This window comes from Ascaphus truei, chromosome 2 (genome assembly GCF_040206685.1).
Source record: "Ascaphus truei isolate aAscTru1 chromosome 2, aAscTru1.hap1, whole genome shotgun sequence".
NCBI classification, from domain to species: Eukaryota; Metazoa; Chordata; class Amphibia; order Anura; family Ascaphidae; genus Ascaphus; species Ascaphus truei.
The window spans coordinates 475,994,632-476,022,365 of NC_134484.1; the positions used below are offsets into that span (position 1 = coordinate 475,994,632).

Consider the following 27,734-nt stretch of genomic DNA (forward strand, 5'->3'; position numbering starts at 1 on the left):
ATAACTGATATTTCCAAATCTAGGTATTCTATTTTAGTGGGGCTAGTGACAAATGTAAATTTAAGATTATTGTTGAAATTATTCATATATATTTTAAATTCTTGTAACTGTAATAATGTGCCAGACCAAATAAAAATAATATCGTCGATGTAGCACCACCAGAGCACCAAACTTGCACCATATGGACAGACGGACCATATATGTTGTTGTTCCCAGCTGCCCATAAATAAAATAGCATAGTATTTATTTCACAATAGTTTATACATTAGTTCAAACATATAGTTTATTCATGTAAATTTATGATTGCATGCACTATACACTTGTTTAACATTATAGTATATACACACATCAGTAGTTTATATCACACTTTCTTGTGGTCATATATATATAAGGCCATATAACAACACTCTAGCAATCACACTTTCACATTATCATCATTGTTGTTTTAATAAGGTTATTGTGTATCAGTTCTTTGTATGTCTTGTTTGTAAACCAGCTGAGCTATCAGACCCCAGCAGCACGACTAATATTGGCATGGACTATTTAATGCGCATGTGTTTGAACACACAGCATGATCACGATCTGTCCAGTCTGCCCATATGCGCATGTGCACAAGTCTGCAGGTGAAAAATATTTAATTAATTAATTATGGACGCTCTATTTAAAGGACCTTCATGGACTTTATTATCATATACCCCTGAGGAAGAAAGCGGTTAGCTTTCGAAATGCGTAGGGTGGCGAATTAAGCACTTCTGCATCATCTGGTTGGTGATTTCCCCTCCACGACAACAAGACGAATCAGCGCTTGCTGACAGTCAACTAGCTGGCCGTTCGCGACATTGTGTCGAATCTGCTGCTGCCGATCTGGAATAGCTGTACGTTTTCTCCAGTGTGCTGAGTGAGACCATCTGCCCACACGCCGGCTGGCGTGCACACCTTCACGGAGACGCCCAGGAGCAGTTAGCAGCTACCATCACAGAGAGGGGATACTCTCAAATATATCCACCGCTTGCCCTTATCATCCATCTGGTGAGTGGGCATTACATCCGATTCCACCGGTGCTATAGTGTGCTTATACCAATTTTTTATTGTCCATATTCATTTTATATTTCTCTGTATGTTATATGAATTGTGTTATTAAATGTTTTTATCTTAAATTTTACACCTATCTGATCTCTCAGCTGATCCATATCTGTTATATGTTGTTTGTCTTAAGTGTTGTTTGTCCCTTTACCATACAGTATTACGCTATGTGCTGTGCTATTTTTTTTTTTTTTTTTTCCCCAATGTTTTTATTAGGCATTTATACAGTACATCAATCATTACAGATATCATAGCCTAAAAATATATATTTTTTGTTTTTGGAACAACTTTTCCTGGGGGGGGAGTAGAGTGGCAACCGGAGCTGCTAGATAAGAAAAAAAAAGAGGAAGGGGGGGGATGCCTTGGAGGAAGGTAGGCGAGGAGAGGGGGGGGGTATGGGGAAGGAAGGGGAGAGAGAGGGAGAGGGGGGTGAAAGGTAGGTGGGAGGGGTGGGTGACCCATTTGGCTGATGTAGTTTCTCTGTTTCGGATCGTTTTTTAGTCCTTACGGGGAGGAGGCGGGCCTCCGACTCGCTATGGCTGGTTGGGCAACTCTAGTAAGGAGGTGCCAGGGCTCCCAGATAGCCTCAAAGGCTGGGACTTTTTGCTTAACAATGGCGGTCAGCCGCTCCATAGTCATCACATCACTGATTCTGTTTTTAATCGTACTCAGAGCTGGCGTGGTCGTTTTCCTCCAGGAGGCCGCAATGCAGCATCTGGCCGCGGTAAGGATGAAGGAGATTAATTTCCTGGTGGGCCGGACAATGTCCGGCATTGGCGCAGCCAACAGGTAGGTCAGTGGTTCAATAGGTATTTCTAGGTCAGTGACCTCTTTTATCAAAATTTGGACCTTGGTCCAGTATTTCACAATTTCTGGACAGGACCACCAGATGTGGACCATGTCCCCTCTATTACCACAGCCTCTCCAACATTGGTCTGATGCCAGAGGGTAGATCTGGTTTAATCGTGCTGGGGTAAGATACCAGCCAAACATGATCTTGTAAATATTTTCCTTGATTGTAGTACATAGGGAAGTTTCTGAGGCTGCCTGCCAGATTTCTTCCCAGGTCTCTCTTTCTATATGCATACTCAGATCAGCCGACCATTTAAGCATGTAGTCATGCTGTTTGGGAGTCGTTGAGTGCTCTAGTGCATTGTATATATCCGATATTAAACCTTTCTGGTGAGTCTTAACCTCACAGAGGTGCTCGAACGTAGTGAGAGTGGGGTATTCTGGAAGAGGACAGGTGGTCCGCACAAAGTTTCTAATTTGTAGATATTTGAATATGTCCAATTCTCGAATTTTATATTTAGTCCTCAGTTCTTGATAGGTCAGGAGCTTCCCTAGGCTCAGAAGATCAGCAATCGCCTCTATACCCCGTGTGTTGAATTGGACGAACAGTTTAGATCCGGATTATTAAAGAGGGGTCAGTTGAGAGCTAGTTGAGGAGAGATCATACTTGAGTTTGCATCTATTCCAGACATCCCACGTGAATCGTGAGGCCTGCAGTGCAAGATTATATTTTTGCCCTTCTCCTCTGTCCAGGCTCCAGAGGTAGGCTTGCAAAGAAGGCATCTTGGCATATTGAGTCTCTATTTTTACCCAGCAACATCGGGTCGGGTCTGAGTTCCACATTACTACCTGCTTGAGCTGGGCAGCTAAGTAGTATTTATATAAATCTGGTACCCCCAGCCCCCCTCTAGATCTCACGGCCATCAGGACCGATCTGGCTACTCTGGGCCTCTTGCCCTGTCAAATGAAGTGGAGCAGTCTGTTTTGTATGTATTTTAGGTCAGTGGCCGGAACGTGGATCGGGAGTGTCTGAAAAAAGTATAACATTCTTGGGAGTATATTCATTTTTGCGGAGATCATTCTCCCGAACCACGAGATCTGGTAACCTTCCCACTGATCTAGATCCTTTTTGATCTTGACCCATAACTTTGGGTAGTTATCCCGGTATAGGTCCCGGTAGTGCCGTGACACATTAACTCCCAGATACTTAATGTGCGAAGGGCACCACCTATAGCTAAAATTTAGTTTAAGGAGTTTTACCACAGGGTCTGTTAGGCTAAGATTTAGGGCCTCTGATTTGTCGCTGTTTATTTTATATCCTGATACCTTACCAAATTCCGTTAGTTCCATCTGAAGGTTAGGGAGGGAAGTTAGGGGCTTAGTCAGAGTTAGGATGATATCATCAGCGAAAAGGGAAATTTTGTATTGTTCCTGATCGAGGGAGAGACCCTGAATATTCGGGTTTTGTCTTATCCTAGTCGCCAGTGGTTCGATCGTGAGGGCGAAAAGGAGAGGGGAGAGGGGGCAACCCTGCCGGGTTCCATTGCGAATTTGGAATCGTTCGGGGCCTCCACCTGAAAGTCTTACTGAGGCTGACGGGTTTTGGTATAGTGCCTGAACCCCCTTCATGAACGAATCTTTGAACCCAAATTTTGTCAGTGTGTGTTCTAAGAATAGCCAGTCAATTCTGTCAAATGCCTTCTCCGCGTCTAAACTCAAGAGCATCGCCTTAGCTCCAGAGAGGTGGGCATGGTCAACTAGGTTAATGATTTTACGGGTATTGTCTGAGGCCTGGCGGCCCAGGACAAACCCGACCTGATCCCTATGTATTAGTCTCGGGAGGATAGGATTAAGTCTGTTCGCCAAAATTTTACTATATAATTTTAGGTCATTGTTCAACAGTGAGATTGGTCTAAAGCTTCCGCATTGGGTGGGGTCCTTCCCTTCTTTGAGTATTATAGCCAGATTGGCGGACGACATTGAAGACGGGATGGGACACCCTTCTAAGAATGAGTTGAACAAGCTTAATAGATGGGTGGACAGGATGGGGAGAAATTTCTTATAGTAGGCATTAGTAAAACCATCAGGGCCCGGCGCTGTGGAAATTTTTGAAGCCTTAATCGCCATTTCTAATTCTTCAGCTGTAGTTGTGGCGTTCAAGATAAGATTTTCCTCCTCTGTTAGTGAGGGAAGATCGCAATCTGCTAGGTAGTCAGTGGCTGCTGACAGGTCCTTTAAGCCTGGGTTAGCAGAGTTGGCCCTTAGGTTATATAGTTTGGTATAAAATTTGGTAAATTCCTCTGCTATTTTTTTTTCATTATATAAAAGCTCACCAGAACCGTTCCGGATCGCCGTTATTTGCGATCTCTTTTGTATACCTCTTAACTTGCTAGCGAGAAGTCTATCGGCCTTGTTCCCTTTATCATAATACCTCTGACCCGTCCATTTGAGAGCTTTTTCTACGTTATCCAATTGAATAATTTTTAACTCGCTTCTAGCAGTTGTCAGCTGTTTATAAATTCTCCGGGATGGGTTAAGTTTGTGCTGCTGCTCTAAGCTGATTATTTTGTCAGTAAGCTCCTTGGTTAGTTTGAGTTTAGCTTTTTTCCGGTGGGAGGCAATCGAGATGAGGTTTCCTCGGATTAACGCCTTATGGGCTTCCCATAGGGTTGCTGGAGATGAGACGGACCCTGCATTTATTCGAAAGTATTCCCTAAGGGATTTTTTGAGGTCCAGAACTGTCCCAGAGTGATTCAGTAGGGAGTCATTAAGTCTCCAGCAATAGGAAATCGCTTTCACAAATGGAATGGACAGGGTCATGGTGATGGGAGTGTGATCTGACCATGTGATTGGGCCGATATCTGTGTGTGTGGTGGCTTCTAGGATGTTCTTGGTAGCAAGAAAGTAATCAATACGGGAGTAGGTCTGGTGAGGTGCCGAGTAAAAGGTGTAATCTCTTTGCCCCTGATGTTGTGTTCTCCAAATGTCTAGAAGAGAAAAGTCCCCCATAATGTCTTTAAATTTTTTCCCCAGTCTTTGTGACTGAGTAGAATGTTGTCGTCCTGGGAGGCTCGATTTGTCTTCTCTTGGGTTAAGAGCCATGTTTAGGTCCCCCGCGATAAGTAGCGAGGATAGGTACTGTGGGTCAATTTCTTCCAGAACTTTTTTTAAGAATTCTGTCTGGTTCTCGTTTGGGGCATATAGGTTAATAAGGGCGATTGCTGAGCCTGAAAGTGAGCCGTATACCACAATAAATCTACCCTCTGGATCGGCCTGGATTTTTGTTAGATTAAATGGGATGCCCTTACGAATCAGAATGGCAACCCCTCTTCGTTTGCTACTAAACGATGAGAAGTAGCTCAACGGATACGCTTGCTGAAATGTTTTAGGCGGCTCCTGAGATGTGAAGTGAGTCTCCTGGAGGAAAACCACATCGCCCCCCGACTTCTTTAGTTCCTGGAGAGCCAGGCGTCTCTTCTTGTTGTTATGCAGGCCCTTAACATTTAGGGAAACAATTTTTAGCGCTTTTTGTTGAGACATTTTGTCTTAAGTTTTCGTTGGGCCAAGTGTGGGGTCCCCTCCGGGTTGGGGGGGGGAGGCTTGAGAGGGAGTGTTAGTGACAGGGGTTGCCTGCTCTGTCGGGGAATCGGCGTGTGTGTTGTCGTTGGAGAAGAGCTTATAGACAAGCAGCCAAAATGGGGGGGGAGAGGGGGGTAGAGAGGGAAGGTTGGGGGGGGGAAGAGGGGGAGGGTTGGGTGAAGAACCGCTGGGACAGTAACAGCGGGTAGGAGAAGAAGAAAAGAAGGTCGACCCTAATGGGGGGGGAGAGAGGGGGGGATGAAAAGGGGGGGGCGTGGAAGGGGGGGGAAAAGGGGGTGGAAGGGGGGGGGAAAGGGGGAGGAAAGGGGGGGGAGACATCTCCGCATAAGCAACAATTTGTCTCAGCCTGTAGATGAAGCGAGGGTGATAACATGTGCTCCATTCAGTGCGATAACAGTAACGGTCGCAACAGCAACAACAAAACCCTTTCATGGGGCACTGAAGCAAAATCAAGGTGGGGGAACTTCTATAACGCTAATGTTAAATAAAGAGAACAAGGGGGGGAGGGGTCTTGGGAGCTTGAGGGAAGGGGTCAGTGGCTAAACCTGATAATCCTTCTAGTGGGGACTAACACAACTGTAGGGTAGTGAAGGGGGAGCTCTGCTGAATTTAGGGGTGGTGGGGAGAGACTCAGAGGGGAATATATGTGTGTTTCACAGTTTTACAGACCCTGTCCCTGGGAGTGCGGGGCTGTGTAGTCTTGTGCTGGCGGCTCTCCTCCAGGGAGGGGGTCCGTCGAGGATAAAAAAATGCCCAGGGAGGGCCCATCGGCCGAGGGGGGGGGATGCGCCAGGCAGCCCCGAGCTGGGAGTATGATGTGGTGTCAGCTGGATGTCACTCGGGGGCCCCGGCGCTCCGGTCCAGGTATCGCCGCCAGGTCCAGGCGAGGCCTCCGTCGGCGCCGGGTGTGGGTCGCGCATCTTGCTTACGTCCTGTGTGGCTCGTCCGTTGGCCTCGTGACGCTCCGCGGATGGGAATGGCTTCCGGGTTCCGGCGGGGTCTCCATCTGCGCCGGATGTGAGTCGCGCTGTCAGCTGACATCGGCTGTGGCGCGCCGGCAGACTTCATGGTGTTCCGCGGGCGGGGACGTCGCCATTGGGCGCCATTTTGTGGAGGGAGATGCGCAGCTCAGCCAGGGAATCCTCGTGGACCGGCAAGCTCGCTTCGGATGCCATTTTGGGGGAAATTCGGAGCAGGCTGTGGCGTTCACCGCGATGGTCACCGGGGGCAGCTGTGAAAATCCGAAGTCGGCTGCATGGCGTCCGCCCTCCGATAGCCCCTGGCAGGTTCTCTGGAACCGGGGAGGAAGAGGGCCCCCCGCGGTTCCGGCCCGGACTTCTTCCACGTGGGATGGTGAGGTCGCGTCCGACGCCATTTTGGAGGAGTTTCGGGGCTGACAATGGCGTGGAACCGGGCGGGATATTGATTTGCTGGTGAGTCTATCCTCATCTGTCACGGGATTGCCTTTGCTCGGCAATTCGCTCCGAGGCTCTCACAGGCTGGTCCTCTTTGTCCTGGTCTCGGTTACCAGCTGGGTGGGCAGGTTGGAGGGAGTCCACGGGAAGGCCCAGGGCTTTTGCTAAGTGCACCATATCCTCAGGGTGCCGGATGGTGAGAAATTTGCCCTTGTGGGGAATAATCAATTTAAAAGGGAACCCCCATCTGTAATTTATTTCTTTCTCGCGAAGGAGTAGTGTTAGGGGACGTAGTACTTTGCGTCGATCCACTGTAAGCTTGGAAAGGTCGTTATAGACCTGAAGCGGGTCGCTTCGGAACGCGATCGTGTCTCTCCCCCTGCTAGCTCCTATTAGTTTATCTTTGGTGGAGTAGCTGTGGAGCCGCACGATCACGTCCCGTCGACGGTTGGGGTCCTCGGAGCGCGGGCCAAAGGCTCTGTGTGCCCTATCCATTTCCAAATCCCGGGGATCAAGGTCTGGGCATATGGAGAGGAAGAAGTCCTTCAGGTATGCTCGCAGATGCGTGGGTAGCACTGCCTCAGGGATGCCGCGGATCCGCAGGTTCTGGCGGCGATCCCTGTTTTCCTGGTCCTCCAATCCGTCTCTTAGTATATTTACTACTTGGCCCAGGCGTATGATCTCATCATCGGCCTCTGATTGGTGGTGTAAAGCCTCGTCCAGTCTGGTCTCCAGTGTGGTAGTGCGTTCCTGTAGCCCCTGGATATCATGCCTAATTTCCGCCACTGCGTCTTTTATATTGGCCTGTAGTGACCGTTGGAGCTTGGCATGGAGTTCCTCTAGGTATGCCTTTGTGATCCCCCCGTCCGGGGAAGAGGGGGTCTCGGTAGGGCTTGCTGAGTCTGAGAGGCCTTGTTTGCCTAGTGGGCCCGAAGCCTGGGGGCCATCTTGCCTTCTATTCCCCGTCTCAGCAGGCTGTTTTGCAGGAGAGAAGAACTTCCCCACTCCCTGAGTCGGGGGATTTTTCCCCTTATTAGCCATCCCTCTGGTTTTAGAGGGTCGTCAGGTTTTTTTTCGGGGTTTTTGCCCGGGGTAAAAGGGTTTAAATCTGCGGTTATTCAGGAGGGTCTCTGGAGCTCAGCTTTTACCCGACTGTCCTGGATGACGTCAGACACGCCCCCGTGCTATTTTTCTTGTAAGCACACCCAGAGGAGCCATTTCCTGATCGTCCAACAGGCTTGGTTTTTATATCCTTTTTAATCATTTATTATTCACCTAGGCGCCTCTAGATACATATTCCCTTTCCATTTATTTATAAAATGCCCACAGTGAACTCAGCGCTTTACAGCAGAAACAATACAGTACAGGGAATTATAATACAATAAGTGCAAACAACAAAATCAGACAATAGGAATGGAAATCCCTGCCCTGGAGAGCTTACAATCTAAGTGATGCAGTGACTACAATGCCCATGTAATCTTCTGCCATAAGACCCACATAAACTAAACTCAATTGTTCCATTTTGTGCCATATATTGTCAGTCACAAATACTATTCATATAATTCCCAAGCACGCTGCCTTGGTGTAATATTTGACTCCTCTCTTTCCTTCTCCTCTCACATTCAGGCTGTTGATAAATCTGGCAGATTTTCCTTCGGCAACGTTTCCACAGTCTGTCCTCTCCTAAAACTCTCCTGCATACCTCCATCTTCCCACTATGGAAACCTTCTCCTCTCTGGGCATGGATTGCCACAAGAACAACGAATGGGGCAAAAAAAAAATACTAAAAAAAAAAAAAAGCACAAAATAAAGCACAGTACATTTAAATCAAATGAAAGTGTGAGGATCTGGAGCAGGCTCATCCCTGATATGTCAGGATCTGTCCTTGTGCTAATTCTATCATTGGAACAGCTGAGGCCTCATCAGCACTCCGCCCAGTGACGACCCAGTGGTCTGATCTGTGATCATCTATTTCAGCCGTGCAGCCTTTCCTCGGATTGGCTATTCAATTAGACAAATCACCTGCAATCTTACAGCCTCTCTTTCGATTGGTTCACCAACCTTGATATGCTCAGCGATCCTTGCTCCAAAAATCGGCTGAGCGTAGTTCTACATCCGCAGCCTCAGAACCATGAGTCCCCAACAGCGAATCCCTATGGCGGAGACCCCCTCGCCTGTCGTGGATCTCTAAACCAATGTTTTATTCAATTTGAACTTACCCCTTCTCGTTTTGTGTCTCAGTGTTCATCACATTTATCATGTCCTTACTAAATGATTAATAATAATAATAATAATAATAGCATGTTCGTGTATAGCGCTGCTAGTTTTACGTAGCACTTTACAGAGACATTTTGCAGGCACAGGTCCCTGCCACGTGGAGCTTACAATCTATGTTTCTGGTGCCTGAGGCCTTGTCGTGGGCATCACCCATCTGGGAGCAAAGACCGGATCTCATGTATAACATCTCTCATCACACGGGAGCTCTGAAGGGTCTTCAACACTCTAGGACGCGAGGCAATCTCTGCCTCGTCTCTCCTGCATATATCTAAAAGGTAGTCGATCGGTGGCCTGCTATGCACTTGATTTCCGGACTCTCACTGCAGAGACCGGATGGAATGATGAAGCACTGGTAGCGGTATTCTGGCAAGGCCTTGATGAGTGTCTCAAGGACTAACTCGCTGCGCTGGAATGTCCTGCAGATTTAGAAGATCTCATTGTGACGGCGAAGGGGTTAACCAGGCTCATCAATAAAGGTCAAGCCTACTTGGTTAACCCTGACCCGTGTGTTTGGGTCTTAGAGAGTCAGCTCTGGGACCAAGGTGTTGAAAATGTATTACTGCAACTGTATACTAATTTTGCGACAATAAAGATTTATGTGACTTTTGCCTTTACTGGGGTGCTGGGATCGGGAGAATTCTAGGCTGTAAGTTTCAGGGTGGGTTTGTCGGAGAAAGTCTTTGCAGAATGTGTCTATGCATCGGGTTCCAGAGTTATGGGATACCCCAAAAGTTGGATCCGGGAATTGATTGAGAATCTCGGATCCAGCCAAGCACATTGCTCCGCCAAACTCTGACAGCACTATTACGACTCACCGCCAGGATCCCTGCTGCAGCATCATCCAGATAAGGTAAATGGGTATGACGGGGTTAAACTATATCTACAGCAATACATGCAGTCTATAGTGTAGCAGTGGTTCCCCAGTATAGCAGAGATACCCACATACATACCAAGGTACACTGAACCTAGTGTAGTGGTTCAGGGGCTGCTCCTGCTAGGTTATAAAGCTGAGCAGGTTTTAGAGTGTCTAAAACTTCCAAAGTTATTTTCTCATGTGTGCCAAGAATGAGACTAGTGAATTTAGGGAATATATACACTCACTCCATCCCTGACACCAGAATAGGAACTCATAACTTTTAGCCCACAGAAAACGGACACAATATATTTTATTACATGGTTATAGTTTAATGTGTATATTGGTAACCTGTAAATGAACTGAGAGATTTCTAAGGCCGAGTCCACGGTCCCTGCTGGCGTGCTGAGGCGCGCTGAGGCGCAGGGAAAACGGGTGCTTTCCCTGGCCTTGCGGTTGCTTACCGCAAGCGCTCTCAGCAGCCGTCAGGGGGCGGTCCGGGGGCTGGCGCGTCACTGGCCGGGGGCGGGCCAGTGACGTCACGGAGCTGGTTCGCCCTCATTGGGCGAACCGCTCACGTGACCGGCCTGTCTCGCCGGCAAGCGGGGGAATTTTAAATTCCCCCAAGACCTGCGCTTCCGCAAGCGCGCGGAAGCGCAGGTGAGCCCCTACTAAAGCCGCTCTAATTGCGGCTGTAGGGGCTCAGTGCTGAGCGGGAGCGCGCCTCAGCGCGCTTCCGCCAGCAAGCACGTAACATGGCCGAGGCCTTAGTCATGGATTCCGGACAGCCCAGATGGCAACCAAGCTTGGTGCCTCTACGGGGTCCATGTTCGAAAGACTCAGTGTTAGAACAGGAGGGGTACTGCAGTTCTGTCTGAGTACGCACATCCTGGGCTAACACAAGGCTATCCGGCAACCATTTGCCAGAACCCAGACTCTGTGGAGCCTGGGCAGCGTGTGGGCTAGGTATGCAAAGAGGCAGAGGTGCCAGGTTGGCGCATGCCCCTTAACAACCTGAGAAAATATGCCTGCCCAGCTTTACAATACTGGCAAATCGGTGATTGGTTGGCAGGAGAATTCCCATGCTCTGATAGGCTGTACAGGTTAGTGGATGAGAGCCTGAAAGCCTTAAGAGAGCGTGCAGCCAATCAGAAGCGCAGATTCCAAGCGCCAAATCAACAGTGGCAAATTTAAAGATGCACAGAACTGAATAGACGTGAGCCGGCTTCAAGGATTTTCAAGTCAAAATAGTTTCTAAGTCCAGCTTTTTAGAACGTAGCGGTCACGGCTGGCATTGCATGCCGAAAACAATACCAGGACTTTTGCGAGTAGCTACCGGTCATTGGAAAGTGCTCTGAAAAGGTGATCTTACGGAATTTTGTTCCGGAAACGGATTTATTCGTTAGCCCCATTCCCAGTAAGTGTGTTGACCTTGAATTGTGTTACTTCATGTGTCTGTCTTTTACGAGAAATAAATGATCATTTATTTTACCATCTTGTTTTGCTCAATCAAATGATCCCGGTTATAAAAAGGTGTTGAACAACCTGGTCTCCCGTGACACTCATCGCTCTATGCATCCGCATGAATCAGCGGCTACAGGAGAGGAAAGCCGAGAAAGCCCAGCGTAGGAGGTACTTGTTCTTTTCATGCTCACTCTGCAGCTTCCATTACCGACAATTCCCCAGAATCTGAAGAAGCAGCTCGGTGGTAACAAGCTATCGGACAACGTGAAGCAGCGCAGACGCAGGTCCGGTCTGAAAGTATTGCGGAATCGTGGACATCAGCCTCTCCTTTGTCCCAAAAACATAGGAGGTGCCAAATCCCAGTGAGACAAGGGAGAATCACGCTGGGAACAGCATATTCTTCTCCCTCTAGTCTTCCTACTAGGTTGCTGCTGTCAATCAAATTAACCGGGAAATCCTTCCCAGTCACGGCATGGGCATTCCTGGACTCCAGGTCAGGCGGCAGCTTCATCGACCAGAGATTTGCGGAGAGACATAATATCCTGTTGGTACACAGAAAAATCTCTCGTGGGATTGGAGGCAGACCTCTACAGCCAGAGTTCCTTTCCTTGGAAACGACTCTGCTACAGTGTCACGGTTGTGCTCGCCACAAACCACGGGGCTGAGGTGGGGTTGTATAATCACCGACCTTAGACCGCGCAGGCTGGTCCGGATTGCGAAGTTCGTAGTCGTTCATAGCAGGGTCGGGACTGGAGAGAGCAGCGTAGTCAGTGGACGAGCCAGGGTCAGGATTGGAGACATCAGGGAGAACGCTATCCAGGCAGAGGTTCGGCAACAGGTAGTCAAGTCGGTTCCGCTTCAGCGTAGAAGCGGCAGGGCGGGAGCGGCTACTGCGCGTGTGGCGACCATGGCCCATGGTACCGGTCTCCGGAAGGGATAGGCAGACCGGAGTGGGCACACCGCCAGACAGCACTGGTAAACCAGTGCTTCAGCGCAAGAGTCCAGAACGAGCCTGTGCAAGGAGAGACAGAGCTACAGACCTCAGGACTAGTAGGCCGGCCTCTGCTAAGGGAAAGGAAACAGGGAAGTAAAAACTGGAGGTCCTCCGCTTCAGCACAGGAACCAGGACATGGCCTCTGCAATGGAGAGAGAGCAGCAGGCCCCAGGAACCAGTAGACAGGCCTCTGCTATGGAAAGACAGAAGGCCTCAGGAAACTGGGAGCTGAAGTAAACACAGGAGGTCCTCCGCATCAGCACAGGAACAAGGCCTCTGCAATGGAGAGAGAGCAGCAGGCCCCAGAAACCAGTAGACAGGCCTCTGCTATGGAAGGGCAGCAGGCCTCAGGAAACAGGGATCTGAAGATCCACCGCTTCAGCACAGGAACCAGGAACTAGGAACATGTACTAGGAACATGGGACAGGAACATGGAAATGTAATGAGAGATAACAAGCCTAGGGCTTGTGGCAAAACACATGTAACATCCACAAAGGATTATGCTCGGCAGAGAAGCATTGTGGTAAAGCTGTATTTAAAGGTCAGCGAACTTATAGCAAAAGGGGCGTGTGATAGCATTGCTCTAATGACTGAACCCAAGCTGGGGCTGCAGTAATAGCTTGCACAGCTGCAGAATATATCATGGGGAGTGTTCCAGGACTGCACAGGTCTGTAAGGCAAGGTAAGCAGTAAACCGAGGTGTGGCTTCCTTACATACAGTTGGAGACAGAGATGATTCAATTGGACATTATTCACTGTCAACGTCATTCTGGGGTTACCATGGCTCCAGCCGCATAACCCTCTGGTGGATTGGACGGAGTCTCGTCTAGTCCATTGGAATCCTCGCTGTTTAAAGAACTGTTCCATACCTTCACAGAGGCTGTCAGAAATTTCCTTACCGATCAAGGTGTATCCAGATCTACCTAATATCTACTCCACCTTTCGGGATGTATTCGATAAGGCCCAGTCCAAAGAGTTGGTCTTTTGACTGCTCATATCCACTTTCACCTGCAGAGAATCGGGCCATGAAGGAGTACAATCAAGAGAACCTACAGAGGGGATTCATCCGAAAGTCCTCATCCCCTGCGGGTGCGGGATTTTTCTTCGTAAAAAAAAGAAGAAAGATGGATCACTGCGGCAGTGCATGGATTACCGAGGACTCAACAAGATCACGGTAAAGAATCAGTATCCTCTACCATTAATTTCTGAACTTTTTGACAGATTGCAAGGGGCCTCTATTTTTACTAAACTGGATTTACGCGGGGTTTATAATTTGGTGAGAATTTGTCAGGGTGACGAGTGGAGGACGGCCTTTAACACTCGTGATGGGCACTACGAGTATCTGGTCATGTCATTTGCACTCTAACGCTCTGGCTGTATTTCAGAACTTTGTAAATGAGGTATTTAGGGATCTCCTCGACCGATATGTCATTGTATACCTGGACTACATACTGATCTTCTCAAGATCAGCACAGGAACATCCAGGCCATGTGATGCAGGTCCTTAAAAGATTGCGGGAGAACCATTTGCAAAGCTGGAAAAATGCCAATTCCATCATCAGTCTAGTACCTCAATCCTGGGATACATAATTTCGGCTACTGGATTAGCCATGGATCCATCGAAAGCCAAAGCTTTTCTGGAGTGGCCTAGTCCTCTCAGCCTTAAGACTGTTCAGCAGTTTCTTGGATTAGCAAATTACTACCGAAGGTTTATCCAGAACTTGTCGTCCATCTTGACTCCTGTCACCACATTAACGATGGAAGGAGCAGATCCATTGCAATGGTCTGCTGAGGCAGTGAAGGAATATGAGACACTGAAAAAAGGCTTTAGTTTCAGCTCCAGTTCATCCAGATCCTGCTTTACCCTAAAGGTGGATGCATCGGATGTCGGGGCAGGAGCCATACTATCCCAGAGGAAAAACTCAAAAAACAAGTAGCACCCCTGTGCATTCTACTCCAAAAAAAGAAAATCACCAGCCGAACGCACTGATGTAGGCAACCGTGAACTCTTAGCCATAAAGATGGCGTTGGAAGAATGGAAACATTTGCTGGAGGGTACTGAAAACCCGGTTACTATTTTCACTGACCAGAAAAAAACTCCTGTACATCGAGGGTGCCCATCGATTGGTGTCAAGACAAGCGCGGTGGTCCTAATTTTTTTTCTCGTTTCAATTTTATTAATTCTTTTCTACTAGGAACAAACACACTAAGCCATAGATGCTCTTTAAGAGAGTGGGCAGAGAAATAGGCCCCAGTTAGCATGAACTCGCTAGCAGCAATAGGTATATAATGGGTGTAATACTCCCAGAAGAAGCTAGAGAGAAGATATACATGTATAAAGACAGTCCCTAACACTGTAATGAATCAACCAGGGTCCAAGAACGTGAAGGCGGACGCCCTTCCCCAACCAATCCCAAAAGGAACCAATCAGATTGTGAGATGTACCATGTGAGGCATCCCATGGTACACCACCAATCCGATTGGTTGGAGTACCATGTGATGGCAGCCATTTTGTTTTATAGGATGTAACGTCCCTCCCTTTAAGATGATGTCACATACTTTTAAGGAAAAAAAAAATGGGTCTGGTCACGTTTCACCAGCCAATCGGATTGGGGGTGTACCATGTGACGCCTCACAATCAGATTGTTTGGAGTACCATGTGATGGCAGCCATTTTGTTTTTGGTGACGTCCTCTTAAAGGGAGGGAAGCATATCCTTCCTGATTGGCTGGCTTACCTCCCATTAAGATGACCCAACATCCTTAAAAAAATAAATAAAAATAAAACAACAATTGGACACTTCATTTGATGCTCCAGGATGAGTATCTTCAGCATCAGCTTCCCTCCTGCGGATTCGCCAGGGAACTCGCACGGTAGGCCAATACGCCATTCAGTTTCACACCCTTGCGGCCGAGACCAGCTGGCATAATGAAGCTCAAGTACAGGCCTTTTGGCAGGGACTATCGGAGCACTTAAGGGATGAGCTAGCCGGCCAGGACCTCCGTAAGGACCTCGAGGAGTTAATTTCTCTTGGCGTACAGATCGATCTCAGAATGCAGGAACGCCTGTCTGAGAAGTGCCGTGCTGTTAGGAGCCCGACTACTTGGTTGGCCCCAAACTTCGTTTCTCTGTCACTATAGATGACGAGCCTATGCAGATAGGTCCATCCACACTGTCAGTACAAGAAAGAAAAAAAACGCCTATGTCCAGTGTAGTTGGAGGAGCCTTAGCTGGACTCCTCCCCTCCTCCCTCTGTGGATTCTTCTGCCGGTTTCTCGCACACGGGCGCGCGCGGTCATTTGGCATGGTCTCGCGCACCGGTGGCTGTCAACGCGTGCTGTCACTTAGATGTGGTTTCGCGCGCTGTGTTGTGAGGCAGTGGGACTCATTACGTGTGTATTTGAGGAGTGACCCGCAGGGTGCTGCTATTCATCACCGTCATGGTTACCAAGTGCAAATAAATACAAATGTTCATCAATATGCGTGATAACAATATCCTCTCCACACGTCTTTAAGAGCCATTGTGTCCACACGTAGCCATAAACACTATACAATTAATTGGTGAAAGGTGACATACATCTCACCATATTACTTTTAGTTGTCTGAAGCTACTGAATTATCTTCGCAGTTAGTCCCTTTAATTCTTTTCCCAAATGTGTTTTATCATATCTATTGAGGGTCAGTGAAAACAAAGAAAAACCTGGCGCCAAAAGTTCATTGGATAATCCTGTACTCCTCAGGGGATCAGCACACTTGCTTGACAGGCCATATAGGGGAAAAAACACAAACAGACACAGATCATAGTGCAACACTGTAGAGTTAAAACAGGTCTACACTAATACACACACTGCACATATAACATAGAGACTCCTAGTGACTATAAAAACTATTTATTAAATAAAAAGAACTATGCCATAAATGGTTTGGACAAATGAGAACACCGCTGGTCATCCAGATATGAAAAATCAGAGCCCTACTTACAAGCAGCAAGGCAAATACAGGCAATGCAACAAAGAGTCTTCCGGCTGCTGCTGATGTCTTTGCAGAGATGTGATTCCTGCTGCACCGTGACTCTCGTGCTGACTCTCCCTCCAGGGGTTAACAGGGCAGGTGACACAGTCACTTTGAGCTTGGTATTGGACTTTTTGGGACACTTGGTCACATTTGAGCCCCATTGCAGCCGTTAGTTCTTGGCATACAGGACGTTTGTACTGTCCCTTTAAGGGCACGTGCACACTCGCGTGCAGGCACGCTGAGACAGCCTGTGTAACCGGAGGAGGAAGTGAGGAGAGCAGCCTCACGTGGAGGAGAGCTGTGAGCCCCACAAGCAGGCCTCCAACACTGCCACTGTTCCTGTTAACCCCTGGAGGGAGAGTCAGCACGAGAGTCACGGTGCAGCAGGAATCACATCTCTGCAAAGACATCAGCAGCAGCCGGAAGACTCTTTGTTGCATTGCCTGTATTTGCCTTGCTGCTTGTAAGTAGGGCTCTGATTTTTCATATCTGGATGACCAGCGGTGTTCTCATTTGTCCAAACCATTTATGGCATACTGCTGCGGCACAGTTTATTCGAGCATTTGCCCGTTCTGTGCCGCAGCAGTAGCCTGGCGCGCGCCCGAGTGTGACGGGCGCGCGCCGAAGCAGCGGAAGAGCGCCCTCCGATCGGGGCGCTCTCCCTACCGCTGCCGGGTCCGCCGGGTCCCCCGGAACCCCCTGCCGCTGTCCCGCGATCGCGGGACACCAGGGCTCCCTCGGGGAGCCCTGGACGCGCGTGCAGGGGGCGCAGGCTCCCGAAGACGCGTGACCGCGCGTCTATGACGCGCGGCACGCCGAGGGGCGGCCACTAGCAAGCCGGGAAATCTCCCGGCTTGCGGATCTGGCCGCACTGCGATAAAGTGTGTCGCCAGTGTAGTTCTTTTTATTTAATAAATAGTTTTTATAGTCACTAGGAGTCTCTATGTTATATGTGCAGTGTGTGTATTAGTGTAGACCTGTTTTAACTCTACAGTGTTGCACTATGAGCTGTGTCTGTTTGTGTTTTTTCCCCTATATGGCCTGTCAAGCAAGTGTGCTGATCCCCTGAGGAGTACAGGATTATCCAATGAACTTTTGGCGCCAGGTTTTTCTTTGTTTTCACTTTCACTTTCTCTGTCAGTACTGACAGTATTACTAGGCAGCCTTTATATATATATATTTTGCAATTGTCACACTGGTGTTTTAGTCTTTAGCGCTTGTGCACATTTTTTCTTTTTCACATCTATTGAGGGTCAGATACATATAACTCTGCATTTCCAACTTTTATACGTGTTTGAGAGCCATATTGCACTTCTAACTCTGCTGCATGTGGCTTGTCCCATAACACCCAGCAGGCCTGGGGACTTCCTATGAGAGGCAATAACCCATGAATATTTGCTAAATGTGACCATGCTCCGTGTAACAAGATAATATCCCTCTGTGCAGCCAAAGGTGAAAAGACACTCACCAGACACAGGAAATGGAACAGTTTCACTCTTTATTGGGGTCAGATGTTCCTCTGTGTTCGGCTCTTCTTTCGCTGACTCAATCTCTAAACTCTCCAGCACAACCACTGGGAAACCTGGCAACAAGAAAAGGAAAATCCATCATGTAAAGCTGGGAGTGGGGGCGCTTCTTGTGATATCACTATACAGAAATACTCTATACTGATTCCTGAGGGGAGAAGTAATTGATTCTACTTGCTTATTAACCCTGAGTGCGGAAGGAGTTTTTACCCCGGAGGGCTGAAAACATGGACTTTTCTTGTGCTACCAATGTTCAAACATCAATAAATATAATATAGCCCCATAAAAATCATGTATACTTTTTCATTAGTACTTGTAATTCATGCGTGTTTTTTTTTTTTTCATAAGAACATGTAGCTTATAATTGTATGCATTCTTTAATATTATTTCCCAAAATATTCCAGTCACTTCAGTGCATTTTTTTATCATACTGAAGACAAGTGAGGCTGTAAGGGTACTTACCACAATCAGGAAATGCATCTATTTCTTCCTTTATTGGGGTCAGATGTTCCTCAGTGTTCGTCTCTTCCTTCTCTGACTTAATCTCTAAACTCTCTGGTACAACCACTGGGAAACCTGGCAATAAGAAAAGGAAAATCCATCATGTAAAGCTGGGAGTGGGGGCGCTTCTTGTTATATCAGTATACAGAATTACTCTATACTGATTGTAAGGATGAAAATAATATATGCCAGCTTTGTTCTCTTCAGGGACTGAAAGGTTAAAGCAATATATGCCAGCTTTGTTCGCTTCAGGGACTGAAAGGGTTAAAATAATATGTTAGTTATATTCTCTTCATAGTTATATTCTCCTCATTATATTCTCCTCCTGTTTTAGTTTGTCGCTTGCACAGAAGTGAAACAGCAAAATGTTCTGAGCAGGAAAAGCTAGCGACTGTCCTGCCCTTAGAAGTGACTTCTGAGCGAGAAAGCTAACAACTGTTCCATTCTCCGAGATGACATTCCGGACAGGATATGCAACCACAAATGCCTGCTAACAGATCTGTATGCTTTAGTCTGACTAGAAATGGTTTATAATTATTAATGTGTACTAATGCAAACACCCTTTTATGTTTCTGAATAAATACCCTGCGCGCGCTGAAATAAATTTGAAGTGAGATAGCAGCAGCCTTTGTTCCTGTGTTCTTACTTCCCGAGCTCGTGTCGCCAAATCCGAGAGACCGAGAATATTCAGTGCCGTGGTGAAATCTCCCCGGGTCGAGTTTAGTGTGTGGTGTGCCTGCCCTACGGATCGGATCTAACACTAATTCCTGAGGGAAGAAGTAATTGACTCTACTTGCTTATTAACCCTGAGTGCGGAGGGAGTTTTTACCCCTAGGGCTAAAAAAATGGAATTTTTTTGTGCTACCAATGTTCAAACATCAATAAATATAATGTAGCCCCATAAAAATCACGTGTACTTTTTCATTAGTGCATGTAGCTTGTAATTATACAGTATCCACGCTTTAATGCCATTTTCCCCAATACTGTAGATATTTTCAGTCCATTTTTTTAAACAGTTTGTAGTATAAGGGAATGAACCCCAAGTGTCCGGTGCTCCCAATATCCACAACAGGACTGGTATTAGTGGTGTGTAAACAGTCTCTGGTACATGTATAAAAGAAAATGAACAGCTACTGGGCAGGCTTAAAGATCCTGTGTGAAGGAGAACAACAGCCAGGCTCTGGCAGATAACGGTATGGAGTGCAACCTGGGTGGGGGGCTAGTGCACAGGGGAAATCCGAGACAAGAAAAGAGGCAACCAAAAGGCCACCCCTCTCGTGTGCTCACACTGGAAAAGCCTGCTGCCCTTACCCGACCCGGTCTCTTCAATGCCTGTGTCTGGCTGGTCTCATCTCCTCGGGTGTCGCGCTGGCGTGTGACGTCATCCCCGAGGGCCGGCAGCTATGCTGCGGATGGTAGTAAAGAGCGCCCTGGGTCTCAGCGATCCTGAATCTCTTTAAGCGGGCGTAATGAATAATTTGTATGTGCTCATCAGGAGGGGAATCATGAAGGTCAGCTCCCAGCTCTGCTTCGTAGCTTGCGTGCTCCACACCGGTAGTCGCAGTAACGTGAATTGTAGTTGGTGGGTGGTCACAGCAACAGGAACTCAGCCGGATGCATAAATGAATAAAAACAGCTTTATTGCACTGTAGTGCTGCGCATCACAAAACGGAGAACACCTCTGACGCGTTTCGTTCCGTGCAGGAACTTTATCAAAGAGTACAAAGATCTCTCACACTGAAGTGTTATATACATAGTCCCTTGTCCTGATAGGTCAATATATAATTGCATGCAGATGATAACAATTAGCAATCAGTACTTGTCATTACTGGGAGGGTTATGTAAACACTGCAGTGTATGAAATAGAACAAACATCAATACCAAATGGTAACATGTAAACATTACAAATTTAAACATATAATTTAAAATCAAGATCTGTGAATAGCAGCATATGTGATACCAAATAGTATCATCCTTGAAATATTATTATGAAAACACAAGGATAGAACATATATATGGGGATATAGTCCAATGGACAAATGTCAAGAAGAATTAATGAAGCATATTAAACCTAATTCGTAGGTAGATTTATAATGACTAATGTGCATAGAGCAACAATTGATGCATATTGATAATATATATCATAATTCATACCTTAATATACAATGAGTATTGTGCTTAGAACTTATATTTCATGCATGCAGATAATACAAATAAATAAATAATACAATTGTTAAATCTAGAAAAAGGAGAGGGTAATAAGTCCCTATTGAACAGAAATTAACCCCTTAGGGTATATGTGAGGTGCATTAGTATACACACTCCCAAGACTCCCCACTTAGTCAACCCTGCAGGAAGTGTTTCAACTCCCATTCAACATTGATCCCATGGGGATGGAGAGTGTTGAGAGTGTGTATCCAATACATCTCCCTTTGGTTTAATATATTTTCCCTGTTTCCACCTCTAGGATGGCATGGTACATGTTCTATAGCTTTGAAAGAAAAATTATTAATACTACCTACAGGGCATGAAGAGAAATGTCTGGGCACAGGATGATTTACATCTCTCTTTTTGATTAACCTGACGTGTTCCGCAATTCTGGTTTTCAAAGGTCTTATAGTGCGGCCCACGTACAGTAGACCGCAAGCACAGTTCAAAACATAAACAACATGGGAAATATTGCAATTTAAAAATGATCTAAGATAATATTTTTGACGATCATTGTTATATAGAATAAACTTAGTTTGAACCGCGTACCTGCACCAGCATTTGCCACAATGAAAAAATCCCTTTGGGATGCTGTTAACTTTGGAAGCATTCGATCCAGAATTGAACATACTCGGAGATAAGTGAGCAGCTAGTGTTTTTGCCTTACGATATGAAAATTTGGGACCACTCTTCACTATGTCTGATTAGATTGATAATTTTTTGACTTTTTTGGACAGAAGCACTCTCATTCGCAAAAAGTCAAAAAATTATCAATCTAAAAAGTTGCGAGATCGATCTATAATTTCAACTACCACTAACAGTCCCATGTTCATTAGCACATTCAATTCACAGTCACAACAGATTTGCAATATTATTGCCAAACACTGGCACACATTGTCCCTTGACAAAGATATTCGAGACATAGTGAAGAGTGGCCCCAAATTTTCATATCGTAAGGCAAAAACACTAGCTGCTCACTTATCTCCGAGTATGTTCAATTCTGGATCGAATGCTTCCAAAGTTAACAGCATCCCAAAGGGATTTTTTCATTGTGGCAAATGCTCAATGTGCAGGTACGCGGTTCAAACTAAGTTTATTCTATATAACAATGATCGTCAAAAATATTATCTTAGATCATTTTTAAATTGCAATATTTCCCATGTTGTTTATGTTTTGAACTGTGCTTGCGGTCTACTGTACGTGGGCCGCACTATAAGACCTTTGAAAACCAGAATTGCGGAACACGTCAGGTTAATCAAAAAGAGAGATGTAAATCATCCTGTGCCCAGACATTTCTCTTCATGCCCTGTAGGTAGTATTAATAATTTTTCTTTCAAAGCTATAGAACATGTACCATGCCATCCTAGAGGTGGAAACAGGGAAAATATATTAAACCAAAGGGAGATGTATTGGATACACACTCTCAACACTCTCCATCCCCATGGGATCAATGTTGAATGGGAGTTGAAACACTTCCTGCAGGGTTGACTAAGTGGGGAGTCTTGGGAGTGTGTATACTAATGCACCTCACATATACCCTAAGGGGTTAATTTCTGTTCAATAGGGACTTATTACCCTCTCCTTTTTCTAGATTTAACAATTGTATTATTTATTTATTTGTATTATCTGCATGCATGAAATATAAGTTCTATGCACAATACTCATTGTATATTAAGGTATGAATTATGATATATATTATCAATATGCATCAATTGTTGCTCTATGCACATTAGTCATTATAAATCTACCTACGAATTAGGTTTAATATGCTTCATTAATTCTTCTTGACATTTGTCCATTGGACTATATCCCCATATATATGTTCTATCCTTGTGTTTTCATAATAATATTTCAAGGATGATACTATTTGGTATCACAGATGCTGCTATTCACAGATCTTGATTTTAAATTATATGTTTAAATTTGTAATGTTTACATGTTACCATTTGGTATTGATGTTTGTTCTATTTCATACACTGCAGTGTCCACATGACCCTCCCAGTAATGACAAGTACTGATTGCTAATTGTTATCATCTGCATGCAATTATATATTGACCTATCAGGACAAGGGACTATGTATATAACACTTCAGTGTGAGAGATCTTTGTACTCTTTGATAAAGTTCCTGCACGGAACGAAACGCGTCAGAGGTGTTCTCCGTTATGTGATGTGCAGCACTATAGTGCAATAAAGCTGTTTTTATTCATTTATGCATCCGGCTGAGTTCCTGTTGCTGTGACCACCCACCAACTACAATTCACATTTTTTTAAACATACTGAATAAAGACAAGTGAGGCTGTAAGGGTACTTACCACAAACAGGAAAAGCATCTATTTCTTCCTTTATTGGGGTCAGATGTTCCTCAGTGTTCGCCTCTTCCTTCTCTGACTTAATCTCTAACCTCTCCGGGACATCCACTGGGAAACCTGGCAATAAGAAAAGGGAAATCCATCATGTAAAGCTGGGAGTGGGGGCGCTTCTTGTGATATCAGTATACATAACTCTGCATTTCCAACCTTTATACGTGTCTGAGAGCCATATTGCACTTCTAACTCTGCTGCATGTGGCTTGTCCCAGAACACCCAGCAGGCCTGGGGACTTCCTATGAGAGGCAATTAACCACGAATATTCGCTAAATGTGACCATGCTCCGTGTAACAAGATAACATCCCTTTGTGCAGACAAAGGGGAAAAGGTACTCACCAGAGACAGGAAATGTAACAGTTTCACTTATTATTGGGGTCAGATGTTCCTCAGTGTTCATCTCTTCTTCCTCTGATATAATCTCTAAACTCTCCAGCACAACCACAGGGAAACCTGGCAATAAGAAAAGCAAAATCCATCATGTAAAGCTGGGAGTGGGGGCGCTTCTTGTGATATCCGTATACAGAAATACTCTATACAGGCATACCCTGATTTAAGGACACTCACTTTAAGTACACTCGCAAGTAAGGGCATATCGCCCAATAGGCAAACAGCAACTCGCTCATGCGCCTGTCAGCACATCCTGAACCGCAATACCGGCTCCCTACCTGTACAGACGCTGTGCGCAAGTGGGGAGACTATAGAGCCTGTTACAAATGCGTTATTTACATCAGTTATGCACGTATATGACGATTGGAGTACAGTACATGCATCGATAAGTGGGGAAAGGTAGTGCTTCACTTTAACTACATTTTCGCTTTACATACATGCTCCGTTCCCATTGCGTACGTTAATACAGGGTATGCCTGTACCGATTCCTATGGGGTGGAGTGAAGGGATTGACTTTACTTTGTTATTAACCCTTTGAGTGCCGAGGGAGCTTTTACCCATAAGTGCTGAGAACATTATGGCATTTTTGGAGCTACCAATGTTCAAACCTCAATAAACAATATTATAGAACTTTAGACAAATTATGCGTGTTTTTTTTTTCATAAGAACATGTAGCTTATAATTGTATGCATTCTTTAATATTATTTCCCAAAATATTCCAGTCACTTCAGTCCATTTTTTTTTATCATACTGAAGACAAGTGAGGATGTAAGGGTACTTACCACAATCAGGAAATGCATCTATTTCTTCCTTTATTGGGGTCCGATGTTCCTCAGTGTTCGCCTCTTCTTTCTCCGACTTAATCTCTAAACTCTCCGGTACAACCACTGGGAAACCTGGCAATAAGAAAAGGGAAATCCATCATGTAAAGCTGGGAGTGGGGGCGCTTCTTGTTATATCAGTATACAGAATTACTCTATACTGATTGTAAGGATGAAAATAATATATGCCAGCTTTGTTCTCTTCAGGGACTGAAAAGGTTAAAGCAATATATGCCAGCTTTGTTCGCTTCAGGGACTGAAAGGGTTAAAATACAGTAAGTCCTCGTTTTACGACGCTTCGCTTTACGACGAATGGCTTATCCGACGCTGTCCAATGCATCCCTATGGCCGGTTTTACGACGCCAAAATGGCTTATCCGACGCTCTTACGACGCTTTGCAAAGTTGCAACATTATGTCAATCAGAAAGCTGCAGTCAGGGAAATCATCCAGATCAGTCTGTGTGAAGGTTTTGTGGTATATTTATGCCTTTAAACATGTCTAACAGTTTTATTATACAGTTCTGGATTCAATAAATAGAATCTTTACATCATAATGTATGTGTGTGCAGCATAATCTTATTGTTTGAGTAAAATATTTTGTGTATTTTAGCATTAAAAATGCCTTCAGGAACGGAACGTTTCATTTAAACAGTGTTCCTATGGGAAAACGGGTTTCGCTTTACAACGTTTCGCTATCCGACGCCATTTTGAGTAACGCATTGCGTCGGATAACCGAGGACTGCCTGTAATATGTTAGTTATATTCTCCTCATAGTTATATTCTCCTCATTATATTCTCCTCCTGTTTTAGTTTGTCGCTTGCACAGAAGTGAAACAGCAAAATGATCTGAGCAGGAAAAGCTAGCGACTGTCCTGCCCTTAGAAGTGACTTCTGAGCGAGAAAGCTAACAACTGTTCTATTCTCAGAGATGACATTCCGGACAGGATATGCAACCACAAATGGTTTATAATTATTAATGTGTACTAGTGTCAACGCCCTTTTATGTTTCTGAATAAATACCCTGCGCGCGCTGAAATTAATTTGAAGTGAGATAGCAGCAGCCTTTGTTCCTGTGTTCTTACTTCCCAAGCTCGTGTCGCCAAATCCGAGAGACCGAGAATATTCAGTGCCGTGGTGAAATCTCCCCGGGTCGAGTTTAGTGTGTGGTGTGCCTGCCCTACGGATCGGATCTAACACTAATTCCTGAGGGAAGAAGTAATTGATTCTACTTGCTTATTAACCCTGAGTGAGGAGGGAGTTTTTACCCCAGAGGGCTAAAAAACATGGAATTTTTTTGTGCTACCAATGTTCAAACATCAATAAATATAATAAAGCCCCATAAAAATCACGTGTACTTTTTCATTAGTGCATGTAGCTTGTAATTATACAGTATGCACGCTTTAATGCCATTTTCCCCAATACAGTAGATATTTTCAGTCCATTTTTTTAAACATACTGAATAAAGACAAGTGAGGCTGTAAGGGTACTTACCACAAACAGGAAATGCATCTATTTCTTCCTTTATTGTTATCAGATGTACTTTTGTGTCTGCCTCTTCCTTCTCTGACTTAATATCTAACCTCTCCGGTACAACCACTGGGAAACCTGGCAATAAGAAAAGGAAAATCATGTAAAGCTGGGAGTGGGGGCGCTTCTTGTGATATCAGTATACATAACTCTGCGTTTCCAACCTTTATACGTGTCTGAGAGCCATATTGCACTTCTAACTCTGCTGCATGTGGCTTGTCCCAGAACACCCAGCAGGCCTGGGGACTTCCTATGAGAGGCAATTAACCATGAATATTCACTAAATGTGACCATGCGCCGTGTAACAAGATAACATCCCTCTGTGCAGACAAAGGTGAAAAGGTACTCACCAGAGGCAGGAAATAGAACAAATTCACTCTTTATTGGGGTTAGATGTTCCTCAGTGTTCGCCTCTTCCTTCTCTGACTTAATCTCTAAACTCTCCAGTACAACCACAGGGAAACCTGGCAATAAGAAAAGGAAAATCCATCATGTAAAGCTGGGAGTGGGGGCGCTTCTTGTGATATCAGAATACAGAAATACTCTATACTGATTCTTATGGGGAGGGGTGAAGTGACTGATTTGACTTTGTTATTAACCCTTTGAGTGCTGAGGGAGCTTTTACCCATGAGCGCTGAGAACATTATGGCGTTTTTGGAGCTACCAATGTTCAAACCTCAATAAACAATATTATTAATAGAACATTAGACAAATCATGCATGTTTTTTTTCTTCATTAGAACATGTAGCTTATCATTTTATGCATTCTATAATATTTCCCAAAATATTCCAGTCACTTCAGTCCTTTTTTTAAAAATCATACTGAATAAATGCAAATGAGTATGTATAAAAATATTGCAGACATTACAGTCCATTTTTCTTTATCATTCTGAATACAGATAAGTGAGGATGTAACTTACCACAAACAGGAAATGCATCTATTTCTTCCTTTATTGGGGTCAGATGCTCCTCAGTGTTCGCCTCTTCTTTCTCTGACTTAATATCTAAACTCTCTGATACAACCACAGGGAAACCTGGCAACAAGAAAAGGAAAACCCATCATGTAAAGCTGGGGGTGGGGGCGCTTCTTGTGATTTCACCTCCTCTGATATTGGTATAATATAATACCTCTTGTAAAGAAATGCATTAATAGCCCTTCAGGCAGAAAATAACAGAGTTGAAGATATATTGTCTTCTTACCTGCTGTTGGTTCTATAAGAAAACAAGATTAGTTTGGGTGTTTGACTCGCTAACTGCCAAATACCCAGATATTCCCTCCTTGCAGATTTCAAAGACACCAAAATATCTCCTCTACTCACTTAACAAGTGTGGATCCATGCTGGCAGTGGGCAGTGCTGCTCTGGAGGTGCTGGCAGTGGGCAGCGCTGCTCTGGAGGTGCTGGCAGTGGGCAGTGCTGCTCTGGAGGTGCTGGCAGTGGGCAGCGCTGCTCTGGAGGTGCTGGCAGTGGGCAGTGCTGCTCTGGGGGTGCTGGCCGTGGGCAGTGCTGCTCTGGGGGTGCTGGCACTAGGCAGTGCTGCACTTGAGGTGCTGGCAGTGGGCAGTGCTGCTCTGGCGGGGCTGGCGGTGGGCAGTGCTGCTCTGGAGGTGCTGGCAGAGGGCAGTGCTGCTCTGGAGGTGCTGAGATAGGAGGTTCCTTGATTTATATATTTGTCGGATGCCAGCTTATTCTAAATAGAAAAAAAAAAAAAAAGGAAAACGTAATTAGTATGATCTGATTTATTGGACAAATATACAGCATTTAGTATAAGCTTTCAAACCTAAGATTAACACAAAACATCCCAAAGGAGTCAGAGAAGACAGAGGCATCAAAACTAACATGGTCCCTCCTCAAACAGGAACTTCATGTCAAACACTGCAAAATACATCAATGGTTCAGGATTGTGTCT

At 45.5% G+C, this 27,734-nt stretch overlaps 1 protein-coding gene across 1 annotated transcript in view; it reads right to left on the reverse strand.

Moving 5' to 3' along the window:
• Window positions 1–27,734, reverse strand: part of LOC142488299 (uncharacterized) — a 213,635-nt gene that overhangs the window by 7,624 nt on the left and 178,277 nt on the right. The window contains exons 8-13 of the mRNA XM_075588672.1: window positions 25,792–25,905; window positions 24,262–24,375; window positions 23,429–23,542; window positions 23,039–23,152; window positions 18,479–18,592; window positions 17,959–18,072 (exon numbers count right to left, since the gene is read on the reverse strand). Of these exons, the coding sequence (XP_075444787.1) occupies window positions 17,959–18,072; window positions 18,479–18,592; window positions 23,039–23,152; window positions 23,429–23,542; window positions 24,262–24,375; window positions 25,792–25,905 (684 nt within the window). The remainder of the gene's footprint in view (window positions 1–17,958; window positions 18,073–18,478; window positions 18,593–23,038; window positions 23,153–23,428; window positions 23,543–24,261; window positions 24,376–25,791; window positions 25,906–27,734) is intronic.